The 24,324-nt window shown below is 35.6% G+C and overlaps 3 protein-coding genes across 4 annotated transcripts in view; 1 reads left to right on the plus strand and 2 right to left on the minus strand.

Moving 5' to 3' along the window:
- The window catches only part of LOC101892224 (uncharacterized), a 185,916-nt gene that overhangs the window by 117,072 nt on the left and 44,520 nt on the right, over nt 1-24,324 (plus strand). The gene's annotated exons all lie outside the window — the stretch shown is intronic.
- On the minus strand, nt 3,490-4,439 carry LOC101892051 (uncharacterized). The gene is made up of 2 exons (XM_005185337.4): nt 4,285-4,439; nt 3,490-4,208 (listed from the first exon to the last, which is right to left on the minus strand). The coding sequence occupies exons 1-2, from the start codon at nt 4,316-4,318 to the stop codon at nt 3,649-3,651; spliced, it is 594 nt and encodes a 197-aa protein (XP_005185394.2). The 5' UTR covers nt 4,319-4,439; the 3' UTR covers nt 3,490-3,648.
- LOC101887981 (uncharacterized) lies at nt 9,644-10,579 on the minus strand. The gene is made up of 2 exons (XM_005189812.3): nt 10,472-10,579; nt 9,644-10,401 (listed from the first exon to the last, which is right to left on the minus strand). The coding sequence occupies exons 1-2, from the start codon at nt 10,500-10,502 to the stop codon at nt 9,704-9,706; spliced, it is 729 nt and encodes a 242-aa protein (XP_005189869.2). The 5' UTR covers nt 10,503-10,579; the 3' UTR covers nt 9,644-9,703.

Consider the following 24,324-nt stretch of genomic DNA (forward strand, 5'->3'; position numbering starts at 1 on the left):
GACCGATCTTTGAATATGCTCCACCATTTCAAAAAACAAAAACCGTTAAAAATTCTTTTAAAATCATAGGCAAAATCATCAAAATACCGAATACAGGGAGGTACCGTTATATGGGGGCTATACGAAGACCTGGGCCTGCATAGACAATTTTTTATCATAGGCTGTAGTGTTGATTACGAATTTCAAACAACAAATTTGAAAAAAAAAAAATCCGATGAATAATGTCGCTAAAATCATCAAAATATCAAGTATCGGGGGTACCGATATATGGGGGCTACACGAAGACCTGCAGAGACCGTTTTCTGTCTTAGGCTGTAGCATCCATTACGAACTTCAAATACCAAATATGAAACTGGAGGTACCGTTAAATGGGGGCTATACCAAAACGTGGACCTACATGGCCCATTTCCAATATCAAAAGTCCTGCAGACATAATATACATTTGAGTAAAATTTCATCAATCTACTTCAATTCGTTCGGAAGCTAGAGTGATTTTCACAGATGGATAGATGGACAGATGTCGCTAAATCGACATAGAATCTTATGCTAATCAAGAATATATATACTTTGTGGGGTCTAAAATGTATATTTCGAGGTATTAAAAACGGAATGGCAAACTTAATATACCCCCATACTATGGTGGATTGTATAAAAACAAGTAAGGAATGGTCAAAATTCGGGCAGGACCGACTATATGGTACCCTACACCACTATGCGTATTTAGTAGAGCTTACGTAACAAAACAAGTTTGTATTGGGAACGTATGTGAAGTAGATCATACCAACTATGAACCAAATAAAATTACTGTATAGGGCATGATATAACTTCGACAAGGATTATATTAAACAATTAAAAATGCTATAAGTTCGGCTGGGCCGAACTTTGAATACCCTCCACCACTTAGCACGAATTTGGTTATTTTCAGAAAAATAAAATTCATCAATAACATCAAAAATATGAATATAGTGAGGTACTATATGGCGCTATACCGAAACGTGGACCTGTACAGACACTTTTCTGTCAGAGACTGTAGTATTCATTACTAACATCAAATGCCAACTTTGAAACAATGTCGCGCAAATCATCAAAATACCGAATATCGTGTGGTACCATTATATGGGGACCATGCCAAAACGTGCACCTAACCTCCATACTATGGTGCAGGGAATAGAAATATTTATTGGAGCAATAGGTATACTGAATCGAATTTCAGCAAATGATAAAATTCAGTTGGATATGAAAAACTCTATTCAATTTGGCCTGATATTACATATATGGTAAGCAATAACCGTAAAATCGGATAAAGATGTATATCGAAGCTAAATAAAAATCCGAACCAATCTCGATAAAATTTCGCAGATGAATTTCGAGCTGCATCTGATGACCGGTATCAAATATCATTGCTTTGGAGTGCATATTACGCAAGTGGGGAAATTAAAACCCCAAATCGGATGAAACATATTCATGGGAGCTATAGCTTTATCTGAACTGATTTTCACCAAATTTTGAGGCACTAATTTTTAGACAAAATTCCGTCGGATGTGCCAAAATTCAGTCCATTTGGTTTGATAGTACTCATTTGGTGCACACCTGAAATCGGACAAAGATATGAATGACAGATATACCCAAATCTGAAGCGATTTCGACAAAATTTTAAACACTTATTTATGATCTTCATCTGATATCCAGTACCAAAGATTATTGTTGTGGAGTGCATATTACGCATGTGAGCAACTTAAAACTCCAAATCGGATGAAACATATATATGGGATCTATAGCCATATCTGAACACATTTTCAAAATTTGAAGTACTTGGTTCTAGTATGAATTCGGTCGGAATGGCTAAAATTCAGGCCATTTGGACTGATATTGTAAATTTGGTGCACAATAAACCTGAAATCGGTTGAAGATATACAGGCTGATATAAAAAACTGCAACAAAGTCAAAAGCCATGATTTTTAAATGAAAGCAAATGTGTCGGAAATAGCATCAAATTTTAGAATAAGTTTAGATTTGTTCGAATTGGTCACCTTTGGCACGAATTATGGCCTACAAACGGCCAATGAAACAGTCACACGCTGCCCCAATGTTGCTCTGCAGTATTTTGGCCCATTCCCGGCGAAGCGCTTGCTTGAGGTGATCGACACTTTGGTATTTTTTAGTCCCAACCTTGCTTTCCAAAATACTCCAGACACAATAGTTCAACGGATTGATATCCGGTGATTTTGGTGGCAACCTCATTTTGTAACGATTCTTGGGTGACGCGTGCTGAGTGCAATGGTGCTGAGTCCTCTTGGAATGTCCAAGGTCTGCGGACAAATGTTTGCGTGCCCAAGACTTCAATACACACTCCAGAATATTTTCGTGATAATTTTCGGTCGATTAATACGAGCGGAGAGCGACAATCGGCTGTTATGGCGGCTTACACCATCACCATGGCCGGCGCTTGAGTTCTGGTGGCCAACCGAATTTTCAGCTGACCTCTTTGGTAGGTAAACACGATAATTTTGTTTGTTTACAAATTGCAGGTCAACGAATGTTTTCTCATCGGAGAAAACTCAATTCAGCAGTTCACCACTTTCGGCCAAGCGAAGAACCTCTTTAGGTCTTTTAAGTCTATTTTCATTCCGTTGCGGTGTAAGTTCTTGCACTTTTTGGAATTTCTATGGCACTACCCCGAGCTCATTTCTTAATTTGCCGAATGGAATATTGCGATATGTTCAGGTCACGAGCCATTTTCGTCCACTTCGACGCGGGTTTCGATCAAGTGGCTCCTTTACTTTTCGGACCATTTTTGCTGATGTTGCTGTTTTCTTCCACTTCCTTGACGTCGGGCTACGCTACTAGTATCACGGTAACGAGCGATGGTGCGAGACACAAAAGATTTATTCAAATTTAAATGCTGGAGTGCTCTAACGATAGCCACTTGTGGTTTTCCAGCCACATAAAAAGAAATCACACTATCACCCTTGCATTCCATCACGAATAACTTTTTTTCTGGAAAATTCTCACCAAAATGCTTTTGTACGCTTGTAAACAATCACTGTATTGTCACTGCAATGATTTTAACAGCTTTCGGACGAGTGGCTTAGAAATGACAGCAGTCTGAAGTTGGTTGCAGATTTTTCATCTCACCCTGTATACATGGGAGTTATATCTAAATTTGAACCGATTCTCACTAATTTCAAGAGTTCAAAAAATTATTTTTGGCAAAATTTCATCTCAATCGGATAGTAAATGCGACCTGTATTTTGTTCACAAAAAATTCATGGACAGAGGGAAGGAATAAATCACTCAGAAAATTATTCTATGAAGATACTCAAGTGTAACTATTGGTCTATCTCGATTCCTTCTTCCTGATACCACTATGTGATGTAGAGTATAAAAATAAGACAAGGAATTCTTTTGATACAAAATAGTTTCCAAAACGAAAAAAATTTGAGTTCCTAGGATATTTTTCTTCGATTTATATTCCATAAAGCCATGACATTTTTAATGAGATTCAAATTTATTTTTTAAATAATTATTTTTCTATAGCCAAAGTTCAGAAATATTTCATAAGATCGTCGAAAACGATTCCAATCATGGTCCAAACAATATCGTTCCTCCTCCATTTCATTAATAGTTCACGGATTTTCCAAAGTAAAATTACTGCACCGTTTGTCCACGACGATCGCAGATATTCTTAAATCCTCTGGCCACCAACTCTACGGCTGGAACAACACGTTGGAACGAAGTTCCCGATGAATCTCTATTATTTTCAATATACTCCACACTATCCGAGAGTAGTGAAATAATTTCAGGAAAATCAGCCAATGTGGTACATTTCGAATAGGCCAAAATGTTGCCCATAGCATTTTCAAAATCATAAATTTCCTTGGGCAAGCTAATGGGATGGGGAGTGGGACAGGTGTATGAAGGATTTTTGCAATTGGGATCAATGGCCAATAGCTTCTTGCTTGCCTCAGCTACAACAGATGACAATTTCATGACACGATCTGCCTTGGTTTCCGGTTTAATGGTTCTCTGTTTCAATTCAAATTCCGAGACATCATCGATGAGGATGGCTTTTTGAATGGCAAATGGATCGCAGCTGTGAGCCAGGCAGAAAAGGGTGTTGCGGATTTGATTCATGTTTTTCAGAGTACCGGTGAGGACCTCCAGTGGCGATGGCAGGGCTGCGCTGGCACTGTTGATGGCCACAACAACTGAAAAAAGGCGAAAAAAAAAAAAAATATTTTTATTTTCTAAAAAACTTAAATATTTAAGTCAAGGAAAACTCACCCACAAATAGTAAGACAACATTTAATTTCGACATGGTTCTGAATTCCTCAACACTGTCACGAAGAATATTTTACTAAGCTTTGATGCATTATTGGTTTTTATAGAAATTTATTTTCTTGGGTTTTTTTGCCATTCCATTCTATTTACTCAAATGCTTTTATGTACGCAATTCCGTAGGATGACAAATATTTACTTTTATCGATTCGAAAGAAATAGAACACCTGGATTAGGCAGAACAAAAAGGCAGTCAATTTTGTTTACATTTTAAATAGGTCGTAATTTAATAGAAATTTGAAAATTTCTATACAATTGTTGACCGGATAGAGAATTTTTTGGAATTATATTTTATTTGACAAAAGCAATTAAGATATTTTATTGACAGTAAATAGAGCTCGATTCATTATATTCCTAATGAAATTATTATATAAAGAAGTCATAAATTTCGGTTTCAAAAGCTGACAAATTATCAGTGTCAAAATGTCATATTCTAAATGGCTGATCGTTAAAAAGTGGGTTTAATATGGCTCTGAAGAATGTAAACTGTAAAAATTTCATTTTTTAGTAACTATAATATCGCTCGAATCCATATTGCAACCCTTAACTAATTTCTCCAAATTCCTGTCAATTTGGATCATCTTAATTCCTACGATATTCCAGAGCCCATAAAATTACTTAAGCAGTCCATTTAAATGAAAAGGCCACTTCGAAAAAAAAAAATCATCTGGGACCTACAAAGCCCCTAAAATCAGATGGTGCACATATGTGAGACTGATTTTTTTAAGGACGAAATCGCCAACCAAAGATTATGCTAAATTAGATTCACTTTGATTTGAAATCGTGGTGAAACCTTTAAAATACCGAAAGATCGGAAGCGCCGCTAAATGGGTCTTTACGAAATAAGGGTAATATATTCTCTCAGAACCAGAAAAAACGTAATATCGGGCACTGCACTCTCTTAAAATGTAATTTTTAACGATCTGTCGAAAAAACATTTATCTAAAGGGTGTGTCAACTGGAACGCAATTTTTAATAAAACACAGATATTAACAAGTAAAAAAGAATCTAAGTTTGGCCGGAACGAACTTTTAATACCCTCCACCATTTGTAAGGAACTTGAAAAATTTAAAAAAAAATCGAAAACTATCACTTAAATCAAAACAGTTCTATGGGGGCTATACGAAGACGAGAACCTGCTACGAATTTTTTGTCATAGGCTGTAGTATCCATTACGAACTTTAAATACGAAATTTGAAACAGTTCCAGTGAATAATGTCGCTAAAATCATTAAATATCGAATATCGGGAGATAACGTTAAATGGGTGATATACGAAAATGTGAACCTGCATACGAAATTTTTTGTCATTGGCTGTAGTACCCATTACGAACTTTAAATACGAAATCTGTTACAATTCCGGGGAATAATGTCGCAACAATCATGAAAACACCTAGTATCGGGAGGTATCGTCATATGGGGGCTATACGAAGACGCGGATCTGCATACGAAATTTTTTGACATATAATGTTGTAGCCATTAAGATCATCCAATACGATATTTGAAACGATTCCGGTGAATAATATTGCTGAAATCATCAAAATACCGAGTATCGGGAGGTATAGTCCCCGTATAGCCCCCATATACGAAAACGTTGACCTGCATACAATTTTTTTTGTCATAGGATGTAACCATTAGAAACTTCAAATACGAAATTTAAAATAATTCCGGTACATAATGTCGCTAAAATCATGAAAATACCGATTATCGGGAGGTTCCGTCATTTGGGGGCTATGCGAAGATGTTGAGCTGTATGTAAAAATTTTTGTCATAGGCTGTAGTACACATTACGAACTTTAAATATGGAATTTAAAATAATTTCGGTAAATAATGTCAATAAAATCATGAAAATACAGAACATCGGGAGGTACCGTTATATGGGGCCTGTACGAAAACGTGAACCGACATGGCTCATTTACGAACTTAACCTGCCTACTGGTAAATTATGCATGTATTCAAAATTTTAGACTTCAATCTCAATTCGATCGAAAGATGGCGTGATTGCAACAGACTGACGGACATCGAAAAAGTTAGAATTTTACGCTGATCCAGAATATATACACTTTGTGGGGTCTAACATGAGTATTTCGAGGAATTACAAACGGAATGACAAACTTAATATACTCTCTATAGGGTGTAAAAACCAGTAAGAATAGTCAAGAGTCGGCAACAGTATGATACCCAACACTATTATCAGTATTTAGTAGGTTCACGTGTAGCAACTAAACGGTCATATTTGCAATTGAGGTGTTAATTGCTTATTAAGATTTATGAGCGGTAATAAAGATACATATGGGTAAAGACATTTATGGGGGGCTACATATTTAAATCTGAGCCGATCTCGATAAAATTTGGCAGAGGTATTTCTGGGTCATATCTGATATCTAGTCTCAAGTGTGACATGCTATCACGAATGTGAGGGACTTAGAAATGTCGAATGAAACATATATATGGTAACTATAGCTGTAACTGAACCGTTGTTCACCAAATTTGAAGTACTTGCTTCTGGGCTGAATTTGTTTGGATGTGCCGAAATCCATTCCATTTGGACGAAGATTACGAAAATAAATCTGGACTAAAATCTGAACCAATATTCACAAAAATTGCAAGACATATTTATGGACTGAACTTGGCTGTGTGTGTTAAAATTTTATTCGGTCTGATATTACGCATTTGGTGCACAATATTTATGTAATCGGACGACACTATATATGGGAGCTATATCTGACCCGATTATCACAAATTTTAATTTTTTTGTGGAAAATTTCATCACAGTCAGGCAATAAATTCGGCTTGTATGGACAGACGGACACACATAAACCGATTCAAAATGCGATTTTATAAAGAGGATCAAAATGAAGTATGGGTATATCTCATTTCCTTCCGCATGTAACAAACAAATGCACCACAGTGTGGTGTCGGATATAAAAATCGTGAAAAGTTATTATATAGCAAAGTAAACAGAATGAGAATATATATGGAGCAGAGGACTTTTCAGAAAATTTTCAATTAATTATAAAATATCTATATCCAAATATCAACACAACGAAAGCCGGTCAGTACTTCAAATTTTGGCAAAGTATGGCTGGTGTCCTTCTAAAAAAAGCCTAAACTATGGTGGATAGATAATTAGTTCTTTAAGCGGTTAATTTAGTATTATTTTAACCTCATCCATATGGCTAGAGAGGGTATACAGAGTGAGATAAAAAAACTGCAACAAAGTCAAACGCCATAATTTTTACATAATTTTTTTTTTAATTTCGTTGAATGAGAGGAAAAAAGTGTCGAAAATAGCACCAAATTTTATAATAAGTTTTCCCTGCGAAGCGCTAGCTTGAGATGATCGACACTTTGGTATTTTTTAGTGCCAACCTTGCTTTCCAAATACTCCAGACAAAATAGTCCCAAGGATGGGTATTCAGAGATTTCGGTGGCCCTTGTGCAGGAAATGAAGCAAGGAACCTCATTTTGTAACCAGTCTTGGGTGGCGCGTGCTGAATGCGATGATGCCGAGTTCTGTTAGAAGTCCATTTCCTTGAAGTCGGGCTACGCTACCAGTATCACGGCAACGAGCGATGGTAGGAGACACAAAAGATTTATTCACATTTAAATGCTGGAGTGCTCTAACGATAGCCACTTGTGGTTCTCCAGCCAAATAAAAAGAAGTCACACTATCACGCTTGAATTCCATCACGAATAAATTTTTTTCTGGAAAATTCTCACCTAAATGTTTTTGTACGATTGTAAATAATATAATGAGCTGTCAATGGAATAATTTTAAAAGCTGTCCTACGAGTGGCTTAGAAATTACTGCGGACTGAAGTTGGTTGGTACCAGAAGAAATGGTCCGATCTCTACCATCTTTATAACAGATCTTATGTTGATGGAAATAGTGAGATGTGCCAAGTCTGAATAAAATCGTATGTTAATTTCGCAATTTAATGTGCTCATTGGATATTCAAAATTCTGACCCTTGTGGGGGAGTTACCAGAAGGAGAGGACCGATGTGTCCCATCTTCACAACAGATCTTGTGTTAGTAGAAATAATGGAATGTGTGAAATATAAAGACAACCTGATGCTTATTTCGGATTTTATAAACGTTTTGCTTATTAAAAACTTTGACCCTTTGTGGGGGAGATACCAGAAGGAATGTTCCGATCTCTACCGCCTTTAATACAGATCCTGTGTTAATAGAAATATTCAGATGTGCCAAGTCTAAATGGAATCTGATGTCTATTTCGCGTTTTGTGGGAAAGGTACCAAAAGGAGTGGAGGATCGATATTGTCCATCTTCGAACTCGACCTATGTTTGACAAAAATAAATCAAATACTGTCTTCGAGAGTTATCAAGCGCACCAGCCAGCCAGATGGACGGACATCGATAGATCGACTCCAAATGTCCTGAAATCGATTTGGTCCACGAAGACCTAGGGTCTAAAACCGATATTTCGATGAGGCACGTTTTGACCGTATCAAATATATATATATATACCCTCTCTAGCCATATGGCTGAGGGTATAAAAACCGAAAAACTTCTCTTCATATTTCACATATCCCGTTATTTCTACCAACAAATCTGCTTTGAAGACGAGATTTATCGGTCCACTCTTTCTGGTACCTCCCCCACAAAGGTATAAAATTTTGAATATTTACGAAACTCATAAAACACGAATTTTACATTCGATTTCTTTCAGACTTATTAACATTTTGATATGTACCAATATTTCCATCCACTCAAGATCTGTTATAAAGATGGTAGAGATCGAACCATTTCTTCTAATTCGTCCCTTACATAGGATTGAAGATTTTGAAAGATATCAAAACGCTCTCATATCAAGTGAAGGAAGTAACCAATATAGTCCAAACCTGGTACGTCGCAATATTTATATCATATTCATTTAGGTCCAATACGGAATAGATGATTGACCCTACTCCATAGAGGGTTAACAATTTGAATGATCAAGATGTCAAAATATATTTAAATAGTCAAAATATATTTAAATAGTAGAACATTGGCTGAGGGTATAAATCTGTCGACAAAACCGAATGGTACTTTTTAATGTTTTTTTTTTTTTTTTTTTTTTTTTTTTTTATTAAACTCAAAATGTTTGGATAGCCTCAGGGCATATAACGTTTGCCCTGTGAATCACATTTATTTTGAATTTTTACTCTACTGACCTAATACCGTCACCTTCACTTATAATTTACCAACCCCTGACTATAAATATTCCTTCAGTTATTTATAAAATGAAAACCCAAATGTCTAAATATCCGTCAGTTTGCTTTCGTAATAAAATAGAAACAACTGCTTTAAAGACGAGTTTATTAAAAATCTCCCCGATTTACCCCAACTCTGTTGAAAAAACCTACGATTTTTTCAACCACATCATTTGGGCATTCTTGTTCAAAACCTTCGATGGTATCAAAACCATGACTTTTTTACCATTCCCCGAATTTTCACCATCCTTATCATCTCCCGACTGAGAAGGTTCCGCCGGTATCAAATGTTTCATGGGTTGGCACATTTCTTTAAGTCTCATAGTGACTAATTCCAGAGCTGGAACAAATCTCTCCGTTGCTGTTCCTGAGCTATCGCCATTATTCTCAATGTAAACAATACCCTCGCCAATGACATTAATGGCATCCTCAAGATTTTCCGTGGTTATACATTTCGATGCCGCCACCATCAACTCAACATATTCAGCCATTTCATAGACCTCACTTGGAATGACCGGCTTCTTTTCCCTCTTCTTGGGGCAGATATACAAATGATCATTACAATTCGGATCAATTGCCAAGAATTTTGGCAAAGCTGCCGATACTCCAGCGGCAAATTTCAGCACACGATCAAAATTACTTTCCATTTCGTAGGGTTTTTGTCTGAGCATAAATTCCGAAGCATCATCGATGGCCATGGCTTTGGCCACGGCTCCTGTATCACAGCTGCGGGCCAGACACAACATTACTTTGCGTATCTGTGACATGTTGTTCATGGCACGGCTCAGCAGATCCCTGGTATTTGTCTCCATTTGGGCATGACTGTCCCGGCTCATCAGACACAGAACTGCAGATGGATAAGTAAAATAACTTTTTTTTCAGTTTTGTGAAAACTATATTCTGAAATAGTTACTTACCACCCACTACAAACAAAATGGGGAATTTCATATTTTTGCACAGGTGTTTTCTTTTCCTTTTCAATTCGCTTCCGCAGCACTTCGTTTCAAAACACGAATTTAGTCTAATATCAAATGTTTCATTTAATGTCTATATAAGTGGATTTCAAAAAAGCCATTCTGTATTTGTTTGCCCAAATGTTAAGCATTTCGCTTTAGCCAATATTTACACAATATTCGAAACAACAAAAAGAGCGCATAAATGTATCAGAGTAAGAAAACATCGGGACAAATAAGTTGTTTATTTTGAAGGTGAACTGTTCACCGATTCGTGCTTTGGCGTCATCAATGTTGACTTTAGCCTTTCTTATTTTAATTTTCTTTATTTTCTGAGTTTAAATCTTGTTCCTTGGGCATGCGTGGTCTATTTGCCTTAGAAAATATTTAACGAATTACCAGTCTCAAGCTTAATTTTTATACCCTCCACAATAGTATGGACGGTACGTTGAGTTTGTCATTTCATTTCCACAAAAGAAAAATAAACAATCTAGCTTCCGAACGAAATGAAGTAGGTTAATAAAATTTTACTCAAATGCGTTTTAGATCTGTAGGACTGTCAGTATTAAAAATGGGCTATATAAAACTGTCCTTACAGGTTCAAGTTTTGGAATAGTTCCCATATACCTTCAGATATTCGGTATTTTAGTGAATTGTGCCGCACTTTCCACCGGAATTGTTTCAAATTTGGTATTAGAAGTTCGTAATGGGTACTACCTGCTATGACAAAAAAAGTTCAGTACAGATCCTCGCCCTCATTTATTATTATATATAGGGATATGATTGTACTACCTGATATTCGGAATTTCTTTTACTTCTTTTCTTTTTATACCCTCCACCATACTATGGATTTTAGCGTCATTATTCACCGAAGTAGTTTCAAATTACGTATTTAGAGTTCGTAATAGGAACTACAGTCTGTGACAGAAAATTGTCTATGCAGGTCCAGGTCTTCGTATAGGCCCCATATATCAGTACTTCCCTATATTCGATATTCTGACCATTTTAGGTACAATACACACCGAATTTGTTTGAGATGTCGTATTTAAAGTTCGTAATGAATGCTACAGCCTGTGACAGAAAATTGTCTACGCAGGTCCAGGTCTTCGTATAGCTCCGATATAACGGTACCTCCCTATATATGATATTTTGATGATTTTAGCTACATCATTCACCGTTTATTTCAAGTTTCGAATTTGAATATGGTAACGGCTTAGGACAAAATGGTGGAGGGTATTCAAAGTTCGGCCCGACCGAACTTACTGCTTTTTAACTTGTTTATTTTCTTTATGTGAAACGAAGGTCAAACAAGTTAAAAAGTATCAGTCGGTTTGGCCGACAGATGTATACCCTCAGACAATGTTCGATTATTTAAATATAGGGTGAGATGTAAAAACTGCAACCAACTACAGACTGCTGTCATTTGTAAGCCACTCGTCCGACAGCTCATTATATTGTTTACAAGCGTACAGAAGCATTTTGATGAGAATTTTCCAGAAAAAAAATCTCCACTAATAAACAAACGTTGTTTTTATAAAAACAACAATAAAGGAATAAAGCCTGACCATTTTGCAAAAACAAAAAAGGTTATTCCTGAGGGAATTCAAGCCTGAAAGTGTGATTTCTTTATAGTTAGCTGGAAAACTGCAAGTGGCTATTGTTAGAGCCATCCAGCATTTAAATGTGAAAAAATCTTTTGTGTCTCGTACCATCGCTCGTTACAGTGATACTGGTAGCGAAGCCCGACGTCAAGGAAGTGGATGGAAGAAAACAGCAACAACAGCAGAAATGGATCGAAATGTAATGAGGCAACTTGATCGAAACCTGCTTGATCGAACCTGAACATATACAAATAGGAAATATTTTCAAGTTTTTGTGAAACATTGATTCCCATATTTTTATACCCTTGGAAAGGAGGGTATGTATATTAACTTTGTCATTCCGTTTGTAACATCCCTAAATATTCGTCGTAGACCCCATAAACGGTACCTCCCATATAACGGTACCTCCCGATATTCGATATTTTGACGATTTTTGCTACATTTTCCCACGAATATGTTCAAAATATTTGTATTTTTGGGTCATAATGGGTTCTAATATTTCCTTTACCCTAAGGTGGAGGGTATTAAAAGTTCGGCCCAGCTGAACTTAATGTTTATACCCAACACCACAAGGTGGTTAGGGTATTTTGTCTTTGTGCATTTGTGTGTAACAGGCAAAAGGAAACGAGATAGACCCATAGTTCCTTTTGATGATCTGCATAGAAGGACATTCTGAGTCGATTAATGCATGTCCGTCCGTCCGTCCGCCTGTCCATGTATTTTTGTGAACAAAGTACAGTTCGCATTTATTACCCGATCCAGATGAAATTTTGCACAAATCATTTGTTTAGCCCAAGTACGACGAAATTGGAGATAATCAGTAAAAAATTAGAAATAGCTCGCATATATATCTTCGTCCGATTTGCCTTTTATTGTGCACCAAACGTGTAATATCAGTCCGAATAGTATGGAATTTTGCACATACAACCAATTTAAGCCTGAAAATATGTATGCCAAAATTGATCGAAATCAGTTCAGATATAGCTATAGCTCCCATATATATTGTTTATACGATTTGTTATTTTAGTCCTCCGCAGCCGTAATATGCACTCTGTAACAACAATATTTGGGGAAATATATCAAATACAGTTCAGAAATACATTTGCTAAATTTCATCGAGTTCGGTTCAGATTTGGATATAGCTCCCATATATAACTTCGTCCGATTTACCATTTATTGTGCACCAAACTTCTAATATTTATTTAATATTCCAAAAGGGATGGAATTTGGCACATACGACCGAATTTAGTGTAGAAGGTAGTATGCCAAATTTGGTGAAGATCGGTTCAGATATAGTTATAGCTCCCATATATATTGTTCATCCGATTTCTAGTATTTGTTACCCACAGCCGTAATATGCACTCCGTAACAACGATATTCAGGGAAATATATCAAACACAGCTCAGAAATATCTTTGCCAAATTTTATCGAGATCGGTTCAGATTTGGATATAGTTCCCATATATATTTTTATCCGATTTCAAATTAATTTCGCACCAAATGAGCAATACAAGTCCGAATTTAAAAGATACAAATGCTTCGACATATTTAGTCCTTTAAACTTTACATTATAATTATAATCATAGCGTGTATGATTGAATTCTCCCATAAAAACTTTTAACTATTAAGTGGAGCTCAACTAAATTAGCAAAGTGGTGTAGGGTATCATAAAATCGGCTCTGCCCGACTTTAGGACTTTCTTTACTGGTTTCAATTTGATTTTTAATATTTTGTAATATTTTTTCACCTTACAACACAGGTTGGGGATATTATATAAGTATTGCAAATATCGTCCGACCCTCACGAAAATGTTCACAAGGGTAGGGTTGGGCTCAGAAGGGCTAGGCCTATTGCTTTCAAAGATGTCTGCAATATATTATGGGTTGAAATGGACAAACAACTACAATGGTTTCTGATTTTGCAGCCGTTACAAATAGAAACCAAAGGACACGAAATCTCGCATATAGTTAGAGTTAGGACAGCGGGTACAATGTACCACTAATTTTGTGTGAAAAAATAACAGAATTACTTACAGGCGATATCCGAAATTAGGAAATTTTCAAAAAAATAAAATCCATTAAAAATTCTGTTAAAAAACTTTAAAATACCTAATACCAGAAGGTGCCGGTATATGGGTGGATACGCGATATTGTGGACCTATATAGACAAATCTATTTCGGGGGGTAAAGTACTCAGTACTCCTTGTGTAGAATTTCAGACAATTCCGTTGAAAAATGTGGCTAAACGCATCAACATACCGAATATCGGGGACTACCGATATATATGGTATACGATATCGTTGTCCGATATAGCCCATCATCGAACTTGACCTGCCTGCAGACAAAAGAGAGGACGGACGGATCAAGAATATATATATACTTTGTTGGGTCTAAAACGATGAGTTACAAACGGAATGACGAACTTAATATACCCTCCATACTATGTATGGTAGAGGGTATAAAAATAATTTTTCGCACAGTGTAATTATTTACAAAAAATAAAAAACCATGCCGGGAAATTGATAAACCACTAGTCAGTAATTCAAATCCTTTGTCTACACTGTTTATATTTCAGAAACATTTTTAATGTTTTCATATTTAATCTCACAACCATATTAAACCAAACCAAATCATGTTACACTGTTCAAATGAATAAAAGTGTAAATTATGAAAAAATTCTTGACTTCTTAACCTCTACATGATCTACAAAGCTATTTAACTAATCCATTTGAACGTAATTTCTAAACAATTAACTGTTGTGCATTTCAAAGCAATCTCACTCGGTGTTTTTTTTTTTTTTTCAAAACAGATTTATGACATCTGAATAACACTTATTCGCCTTAGCCATATGTAAGGCAAAAACACAAGTATTTTACAAACATTTTTCTCACGCTATCAATTCCAGTTTTCGCTCGCATTTGGCGTTTTTTGTTTTTCATTGCTTCAGCTTCTGCTCTCGTTATGGCTTTGCAACTAATTTCAATTTGTTAGTTTTGTTTCTCGTTCATTTTATTATTATTAATAGTTTTGTTGTTGTCGGCTTCCAATGAAATTGTTGTTGCCCGGCTATATGCTCTGTGTGTTTTGCAATAGCACAAAATAATTGTACATATCATGTCTACCCTGAAGTCATGGAGGTTAAATATAATCCACTGCTGCTATTTACAACTCTAGGTGTAACCTACAAAAAAAAAAAAAAAACGTACAAAACACTTAAACTGATTTCAATTTATTTTCAATGAAAACTTGACCGAAAACAGATATGAGTGTATGTGTGTGTGTGGTGTGGTGTTGGGTGTATGTACTATGTCCACAGAACTAAGCATGTCAATCCAATTGACCACTCTGACTGAATGGGACAATTTTGCAAAGAATGTTTCTTCCAAGAATATTGTGCTAAAAAATAGATATTTGAATTTTATTCTTTATATGGTTGTTAATGTTGCATTTCAATGTCAGCCGAGACAAGCGAAAATAATGAGGGTGTCAAAGTTATAAACAATATTTTGTGTTTTAATCGTGTGGGAAAATATTCGAGTTTAATGTGGCTGGTACTCCCTGCTACATATTAATTGCATACCAATACACATTCGTTTCAATTTATGAATACTTCGATTGGTACTCGAAAAAGGTTATTTGTATAAGGTAAAAATCGCAACATGAATCGATTAACCCACAAAAATCCATAAAATGGATAACTCCTAAACTAAACCAGTAAAAAAAGTCTTAAAGTCGGACGGCCGACTTTATGATACTCTACACCCCTTTGCTAATTTAGTAGAGCTCCACATAACAATTAAAAGTTTTTATGGGAAAATTCAATCATACACGCTATGATTATAATTATAATTTAAAGTTCAAAGGACTAAATATGCCGAAGCATTTGTATCTTTTAAATTCGGACTTGTATTGCCCATTTGGTGCACAATTAATTTGAAATCGGATAAAGATTAAATTAATCTCGATTAAATTTGGCAAAAATATTTCTGAGCTGCATTTGATATATTGTTATTACAGAGTGCATATTACGGCTGCGGAGGACTAAAATAAAAAATAGGATGAACAGTATATATGGGAGCTATAGCTGTATCTGAACCAATCTTCACCAAATTTGACATACTAGCTTCTAGACTCAATTCGGTCGTAAGTGCCAAATTCCATCCCATTTGGAAAAATATTAGACGTTTAGTGCACAAAAAAAAGGCAAATCGGACGAAGTTATGCATGGGAGATATATCCAAATTTGAACCGACTTCGATAAAATTTATCATAAGTCTTTCTGAGCTGTATTCGATATATTTCCCCAAATATTGTTGTTACAGAGTGCATATTACGGCTGCGGAGGACTAAAATAACAAATCGGATGAACAATACATATATGGGAGCTATAGCTTTATCTGAACCGATTTCGATCAAATTTGGCTTACTTATTTTCAGGCCTAATTTGGTTGTATATGTAAAATTCAATACTATTCGGGCTGATATTACACGTTTGGTGCTCAATAAAAGGCAAATCGGATGAAGATATATATGGGATCTATATATAAATTTTTACCGATTATCTCCAACTTCAATAGGGTTCATCCTTGGATCAAACAAATGATTTGTGCAAAATTTCATCTGGATAGGGCAATAAATGCGAACTTTGTTTACAAAAATACTTGGACAGACGGACGGGCGGACATGCATAAATTGAGTCAGAAAGTGATTCTATGCAGATCATCAAAAGGAACTATGGGTCTATCTCGTTATATTTTGCCTGTCACAAACAACAGCACAAAGACATAATACCCTAACCACCTTTTGGTGTAGGGTATAAAAATCGAAAAAGAAGTTTAGACAAAATTCAATTTTTTCAATAATTATAGGAAAAATCCAATAGGTTATGAAAGAAAAGCTAACAAGTGAAAAAGCAGCAATGGTCGACCGGGCCGAAATTTTTATACCCCCACACCATTGGGAAGGAACTTGAAAATTTTCAAAAAGTGTCCATCGAAAAATACAGCTCAAATGAAAACCTTTATATGTGGGCTTCACAAAGACGTGGACCTGCATAGACAATTTTCCGTCATACGTTGTAGTATCCATTTCGAACTTCAAATACCAAATTTGAAACAATTTCAGTGAATAATGTTGCTAAAATCATCAAAATACCGAATAAAGGGAGATATCGTTATATGGGGACCTGTATAATAAATTTCCGTCATTGATGAAACCCTTACGAACTTCAAATATGAAATTTTAAATTTTTTTCGGTGAATACTGTACCGTTGTAGATCGTGGACCTAGATACCGCATGCTTCTCTAAGAACAATTCTATTCCAGGGGAGTAAAGTACTTAAAGGGAACTCCGTCTATTTTCAGACAAATCCATTGAAAGAAGGTGACTACCAAATCACCAAAATACCGAATATCGGGAGGTAACGTTACATGAGGGATATAAGAAGACATGGGTCTGCATGATCTATTTTCAGACACAGACGGTAGTACCTATTAGGAACTTCAAATAAGAAGTTTTAAACAATTCCGATTAAAAATTTCACTAAAATCCTCCAAATACTCAATATCGGGGAGTATCGTTGTATGGGGACTATACGATATCATGGACCGAAAATGGTCTATCTTCGAAATTAACCTGCCTGGTGACAAAATACCGATCTGTGCCAAATTTTAGCTTCCTATCTTAATACGTTTTGACGAACAGACGGACAGGGCTAAATCGTATTAAAATTGTATGCTGATCAAGAATATATACAGGGTGATATAAAAAAACTGCAACAAAGTTAAACACCATAATTTTCAATTTTTTTGTGAAAAAATTATTGAATGAAAGCAAAAAATGTCGGAAATAGCATCAAATTTTAGAATAAGTTTAGATTTGTTCGAATTGTTCACCTTTGGCACGAATTATGTCAAAGAAACCGTCACACGCTGTCCGAATGTTGCTCTGCGGTATTTTGGTCCATTCCCCGCGGAGCGCTTGCTTGAGGTGATCGACACTTTGGTATTTTTTATTGCCAATCTTGCTTTCCAAAATACTCCAGACACAATAGTCCAACGAATTGGTATACGGAGATTGTGCACTCCATTGTGCGCTGGAAATGAAGCGAGAACCTCATTTTGTAACCATTCCTGGGTGGCGCACGCTGAGTGCTATGTTGCTGAGTACAGTTAGAATGGTCAAGAGCTGCGGCTAAAATGTTTGTGTGTTTGTTTTGGAATTTCAATGCCTTTATCCCGAGCTCATTTTTTAATATTTGCCAAATGGAATATTGCGATATGTTCAGTTCACGAGCCATTTTTCGGCCACTGCGACGCGAGTTTCGATCGAATAGCTTCTTTACATTGGAATCATTTCTGCTGATGTTGCTGTTTTCTTCCGTACACCTCCTTGACGTCGGGCTACGCTGCCAGTATCACGGTAACGAGCGATGGCACGAGACACAAAAGATTTATTCATATTTAAATGCTGGAGTGCTCTAACGATAGCCACTTGTGGTTTTTCCATTCAAATATAGATAAATCACACTATCACGCTTGAATTCCACCACGAATAATTCTTTTTCTGGAAAATTCTCACCAAAATGCTTTTGTACGCTTGTAAACAATATAATGAGCTGTCACTGGAATAATTTTAACAGCTGTCGGACGAGTGGCTTAGAAATGACAGCAGTCTTATGTTTGTTGAAGTTTTTTCATCTCACCCTGTGAATGTTGATTTTTAAAAAATGGGTTTTTTTCGAAGACCTTCTAGCCATAAATATTAATTTTTAAAAAATATTTTTGAAGCACCTTCCCAGCGAAAAACTTGTATTTTCAAAAAAAAAAAAAAAATCAAGGTCCTTGAACAAAAGTAAATTTTTAACTTTAAAGTCATTAAGGACCTTTTCACTGGATTTCTGGGGAATATTTTATGATATCCCTATTAAATAATCCGAGTGAGAAACTCCTGTAAAAAACAAAACATGAATTTTGAAGAAGTATTTTTCGAGGACCTAATGAGCTACAAACTTGGAATTCTTAATATTATTTTTTTTTCGTGGACCTTCCAATAAACGTGTATTTTGAGAAACATTTTTTCAGCCACAAATGGAGATTTTTGAAGAATATTTTTTCAAGGATCTTTTCATACACAAATTCTTTAAGAGCAGGGATTTTCTCGGCCAGAAATGTAAATGCTTCAGGAATATTTTTTCAAGGAAAAATTAGAGTTTGTAAAAAAATTTTCAAGGACCGGATTTCAGACAATATTGTTTCCAGGGCCTTTCCTATAGTAAACGTGAATTATATTTTTTTACATTTTCAGCCATAAACATATAATTTTATAGAATATAATTTCCGGGACCTTCTTAGTCATAAACTTAAAGTTTAAAAGGATACATTTTCTAGAAGGTTTTTTGTTTGACATAGATTTAAATTAATTTTTCCGGAAAAAAAATAAAAAGGAATTCCCCCAAATGAAATTCGAAATTTTTACAAAAAATATATGTTTGTTGTAGATTACTATCCTTTACATAAAATACCTTTCGACTTCAGATAAAATACCAAAAAGCAATAAATAAATACACAATTACACATCAATGCAAACATTTCACGAATAATAATCTACTCAACATTGATTAAATAATAAAATAACAATTACTTAAGCAACAGCAATAACAACAACAAATACAACGACGACAACAATGATGATGATGCTGATCTCTGTGGCATGTGCGAGCTTCTCGAAAATTGATAGTCAAACAAATGGCTGCTTAAACATCCATAAAAATAAGTCAAAGCCAGAAACCCAAAACGAACTGATGCCGATATAACCGATGAAAAAGCTTGTTAAATGCTTGAAGCAAACCAAAAAAAAAAACAACAAACAGTGTTTGGAGCCCCCTCTAAACGCCATAACACTGATTTTGGTGGCAGGCAGGTAGACAGATGGACAGACAGACCGGTCGACCGACAGCCACAAAAACACACTTAAATAGAAATATAAACATAAACGAGGAAGATTCGACTGTGAACTGTGCCACACAAATTTGGCAATTTTCAAAAAAAAAAAAAAAAAAATTCATTAAAAATTCTGTTAAAATCTTAAAAATACCGAATGTAACCGTATATAAGGGGCTATACGAAGGCGTGGACCTGCACAGACAATCTCCTGTCATATGCTGTAGTATCCATTACGAACTTCAAATACTAAATTTGAAACAATTCCGGTAAATAATGTCGCTAAAATCATCAAACCGTTATATGGGGGCTATACGAAGACGTGGATCTGCATGGCCCATTTCCTGTCTAAGGCTGTAGTATCCATTACGAACTTCAAATGCCAAATTTGAAACAATTCCGGTAAATAATGTCGCTAAAATAATCAAAATACCGAATATCGGAGGTTACCGTTATATGGGGGCTATATGAAGACGTTTCCCTATATGGGTAATTTTCTGTCTGAGGCTGTAGTATCCATTACCAACTTCAAATACCAAATTAGAAACAATTCCGGTAAATATTGTGGCTAAAATCATCAAAGTACCGAATATCAGGAGGTACCGTTTTATGGGGGCTATACGAAGATGTGGACCTATATGGCCCATTTTCTGTCTGAGGCTGTAGTATCCATTACCAACTTCAAATACCAAATTTGAAACAATTCCGGTGAATAATATCGCTAAAATCATCAAAATACCGAAAATCGGGAGGTACCGTTATATGGGGGCTATATCAAACCTACATTACCCATTTTCAATACCAAAAGACCTGCAGACATAATACTCATTTGAGTACAATTTTATCAACTTACTTCGTTTCGTTCGGAAACTAGAGTGATTTCCACAGACGGACAGACGGACGGATATCGTTAAATCGACATAGAATTTTATGCTGATCAAGAATATATATACTTTGTGGGGTCTAAAAAGTATATTTTGAGGTGTTACAAACGGAGTGACACACTTAATATACCCTCCATACTATGGTGGAGGGTATTAAAATCCATGATGTATACCCGGAAAGCCTTTGAAAAATATTTATAAGTAATCCACAATCCATGACCCCAAGATTTTTCGAAATATATTTTCTACAAATTCCTTGATTCTTGACCGGAAAGTCTGAAAAAGTACAAAAAAAAAAAAAAATAAACAACTCCTTAATTGTAGAAACACCTCTAGAAGCCTTCTACCCTCAACATTTTCAAATTTGATCCACTGTGCAACATTGCAGAAGAGACATAAATTTGCCACTTGTTGCTCGTCGTTGTTGTTCGTTTATTGTTGTTTCTTTTTTTCCTCAAATGGCCATAAAGTAAATAAAGAGGCGACCGACCACAAAATTTAGAGCTTATTATGGACCCCAAGCTAAATCAATGGTGCCACACAGATAAAACACCAAATGGCCACCAGATTTTGTTGCGCAGCCGCACAACGGCAGCATCTGTTGGAGAGCTGTTCAATGATTTTGAGGGGTTGTAAGTTTTTTCATTAGTTTCTTTTTTTTCTCTCTCGTTGCTTTTGTCTTTTATATCTTTATCTCGTTGGAGTTGTTATTATTTTTGTTACCATTGTTGCTGTTACTGTTGTTGTTTATGACGAATAAACAGTCAACAATTTGCTTTGTTTGTCTCATAACACCTCTTAGATTGAATTATGGCATTTTGTGGAGCTTCAGGAGAAGATACAAAATTGAAACATAGCCATCATCGAAAACCGGTAGCCCATTTTTATTTTGTTTTTTTTTTTATTGACTGGTTTTTTGGTTGCTGAGAATGATGATTACGGTGATGATTTTTTATGGTAAACTATATAACTCATCAGAGTTTGATGCTACCACATTTTTTCATGGTAGATGTGCCACCAAAAAAACTTAAGGTTTCGCCAAATTGTTGGTACACTTGGGGAAAAAAGTCTACGCAGATGCGGTTAGACGGGATGTTGAAAACTTGGTTAGGAATAGATTTTTTTTTTTTTTTTTTTTTGGAAAATGGAATATGTTTTTCCAAAAATCAAGAGCTTTGATGGTGAACATTTTTAAAGCAATATTTTTTCAAGCATTACAAAACTTATGTTCGTCTGTTTTTTTTACAAAATATTTTTAGGTTCTATCAGTTTTTTTAACGTGGATATTGTAAAAAAAATTATGGTTAAGGAGAGATATTGTCATGGACTTCTTTGTTAAAGACTATTTTTTCGTAGACTGGCTGATCTGGGATCGTAGACTAGGAAAAAATATTTTTTTTCGCGGATTGATAGAATACTTCTATAGGAACCAGAAGCTTTAGTAGAAAAAGACGAAAAAAATTAAAAAATAGCCATCACCGACAACCGGTAGCCAATTTTATTTTTATTTATTTATTTATTTATTTATTTATTTATTTTTTTTTTTTGACGGGTCGTGGAATTTTCAAGGAATGCTTTTTAATGGACCACCAGTCCCATAATCGAGTATTTTTTAAAAATCATGGTTCAACAGATATAGACATGCAGTTTTGTAAAAAAAAACGTTCTCAGACCACTAGAGCTAAAATTGTGAATTTTTTGAAGATACTTTCTTCGTGGAACACCTGAGCTTTAAGTGATTTTTTTATGAAAAATGTTCATAGTCAATTTTTTATACCCTCAGCCATATGGCTACAGAGGGTATATATCATTTGATACGGCTAAAACGTGCCTAGTCGAAATAAGGGTTTTAGACCCTAGGTCTCTTTGGATCAAATCCGTTTCAGAACATTTGGAGTCGATCTAGCGATGTCCGTCCGTCCGTCTGTCTGTCTGTCTGTCTGGCTGGTGCGCACGATAACTCTCGAAGGGAGTATCCGATTTGGTCCAAACTTGGTACATCGTAATATTTTTGTCAGACTTTGATCGAGTTCGGAGATGGGCAATATCGGTCCACTCCTTCTGGTACCTCCCCCACAAAAGTTCGAAATTTTCAAAAAATTTTAGTTTTTGCACAGAAAGAGAAACGGTAATCCGATTTTGCTCCAACTTTGCAAATCTTAATATTTGCGTCAGTGCTAGGTCAAGTGTGAAAATGGACAAGATCGGTCCACTCCATCAAGTACCTCCCCCGCAAATGGTCAAAATTTTGAATAATTACATCTCTTATAAAATGTGATATAAGAGTCCGATTGTCTTCAAATTCCACACATGCCAATATTTATGATAGCCCAAGGTCTGATGTTAAGATGGAATATATCGGTCCATTCCTTCTGGTACCTCCCCCACAAATGGTCGAAATTTGAAAAAAATATATATTTTTTGCACAGAAAGAGAAACGATAATCCGATTTTGCTCAAACTTTGCAAATCTTAATATTTGCGTCAGTACTAGGTTAAGTGTGAAAATGGACAAGATCGGTCCACTCCTTCTGGTACCTCCCCCACAAAGGGTCAATATTTTCAATAATTAAAACTCTCATACAATTGATGTAAGAGTCCGATTGTCTTCAAATTTCACACATGCCAATATTTAATGTAACCCAAGGTCTGGTGTTAAGATGGAATATATCGGTCCACTACTTCTGGTACCTCCCACACAAATGATCGAGATTTTCAAAAAAAAAAAAAATATTTTTTCTGCACAGAGAGAGAATCGATAATCCGATTTTGTTCCAACTTTGCAAATCCTGATATTTACGTCAGTTCTAGATCAGGTGCAAAAATGGATAATATCGGTCCACTCCATCAAGTACCTCCTCCGCAAAAGGTCGAAATTTTGAATATCCATCAAGCTCTTAAAACACTAAATTAACATTTAAGAATTAGCACGTCTCAATATTTTTATAAACGCAAGATATTTTATAAAGATGGTAGAAATCGGACCATTCGTTCTGGTACCTCCCACACAAAGGATGACAGTTTTGAATAATCAAAACGAGGAAAGAATCCGAAATAAACATCCGGTTCTCTTTATATTACACACGTCCCATTATTTCTACTAACTCAAGATCTGGTGTGAAGATGGGATATATCGGTCCACTCCTTCTGGTACCTGCCCCACAAAGGATCAAAATTTTGAGTATCCACGAGCTCATAAAACGCAAAATTAACATCCGATTCTATCCAGACTAGGAGCTTCTCAATATTTTCATTAACACAAGACCTGCCAACTTATTATTGTCATAACTTGCGAAACAAGTCGGTGATTCTTAACAACTTGCTATATCTAAATATTTCTCTTAACCAGTATTCTGATATGAATATGTAATTTGTCGGAATTTATGATTTCGCA

The sequence above is a fragment of the Musca domestica genome, unplaced genomic scaffold (genome assembly GCF_030504385.1).
Source record: "Musca domestica strain aabys unplaced genomic scaffold, Musca_domestica.polishedcontigs.V.1.1 104, whole genome shotgun sequence".
Taxonomy (NCBI): Eukaryota; Metazoa; Arthropoda; class Insecta; order Diptera; family Muscidae; genus Musca; species Musca domestica.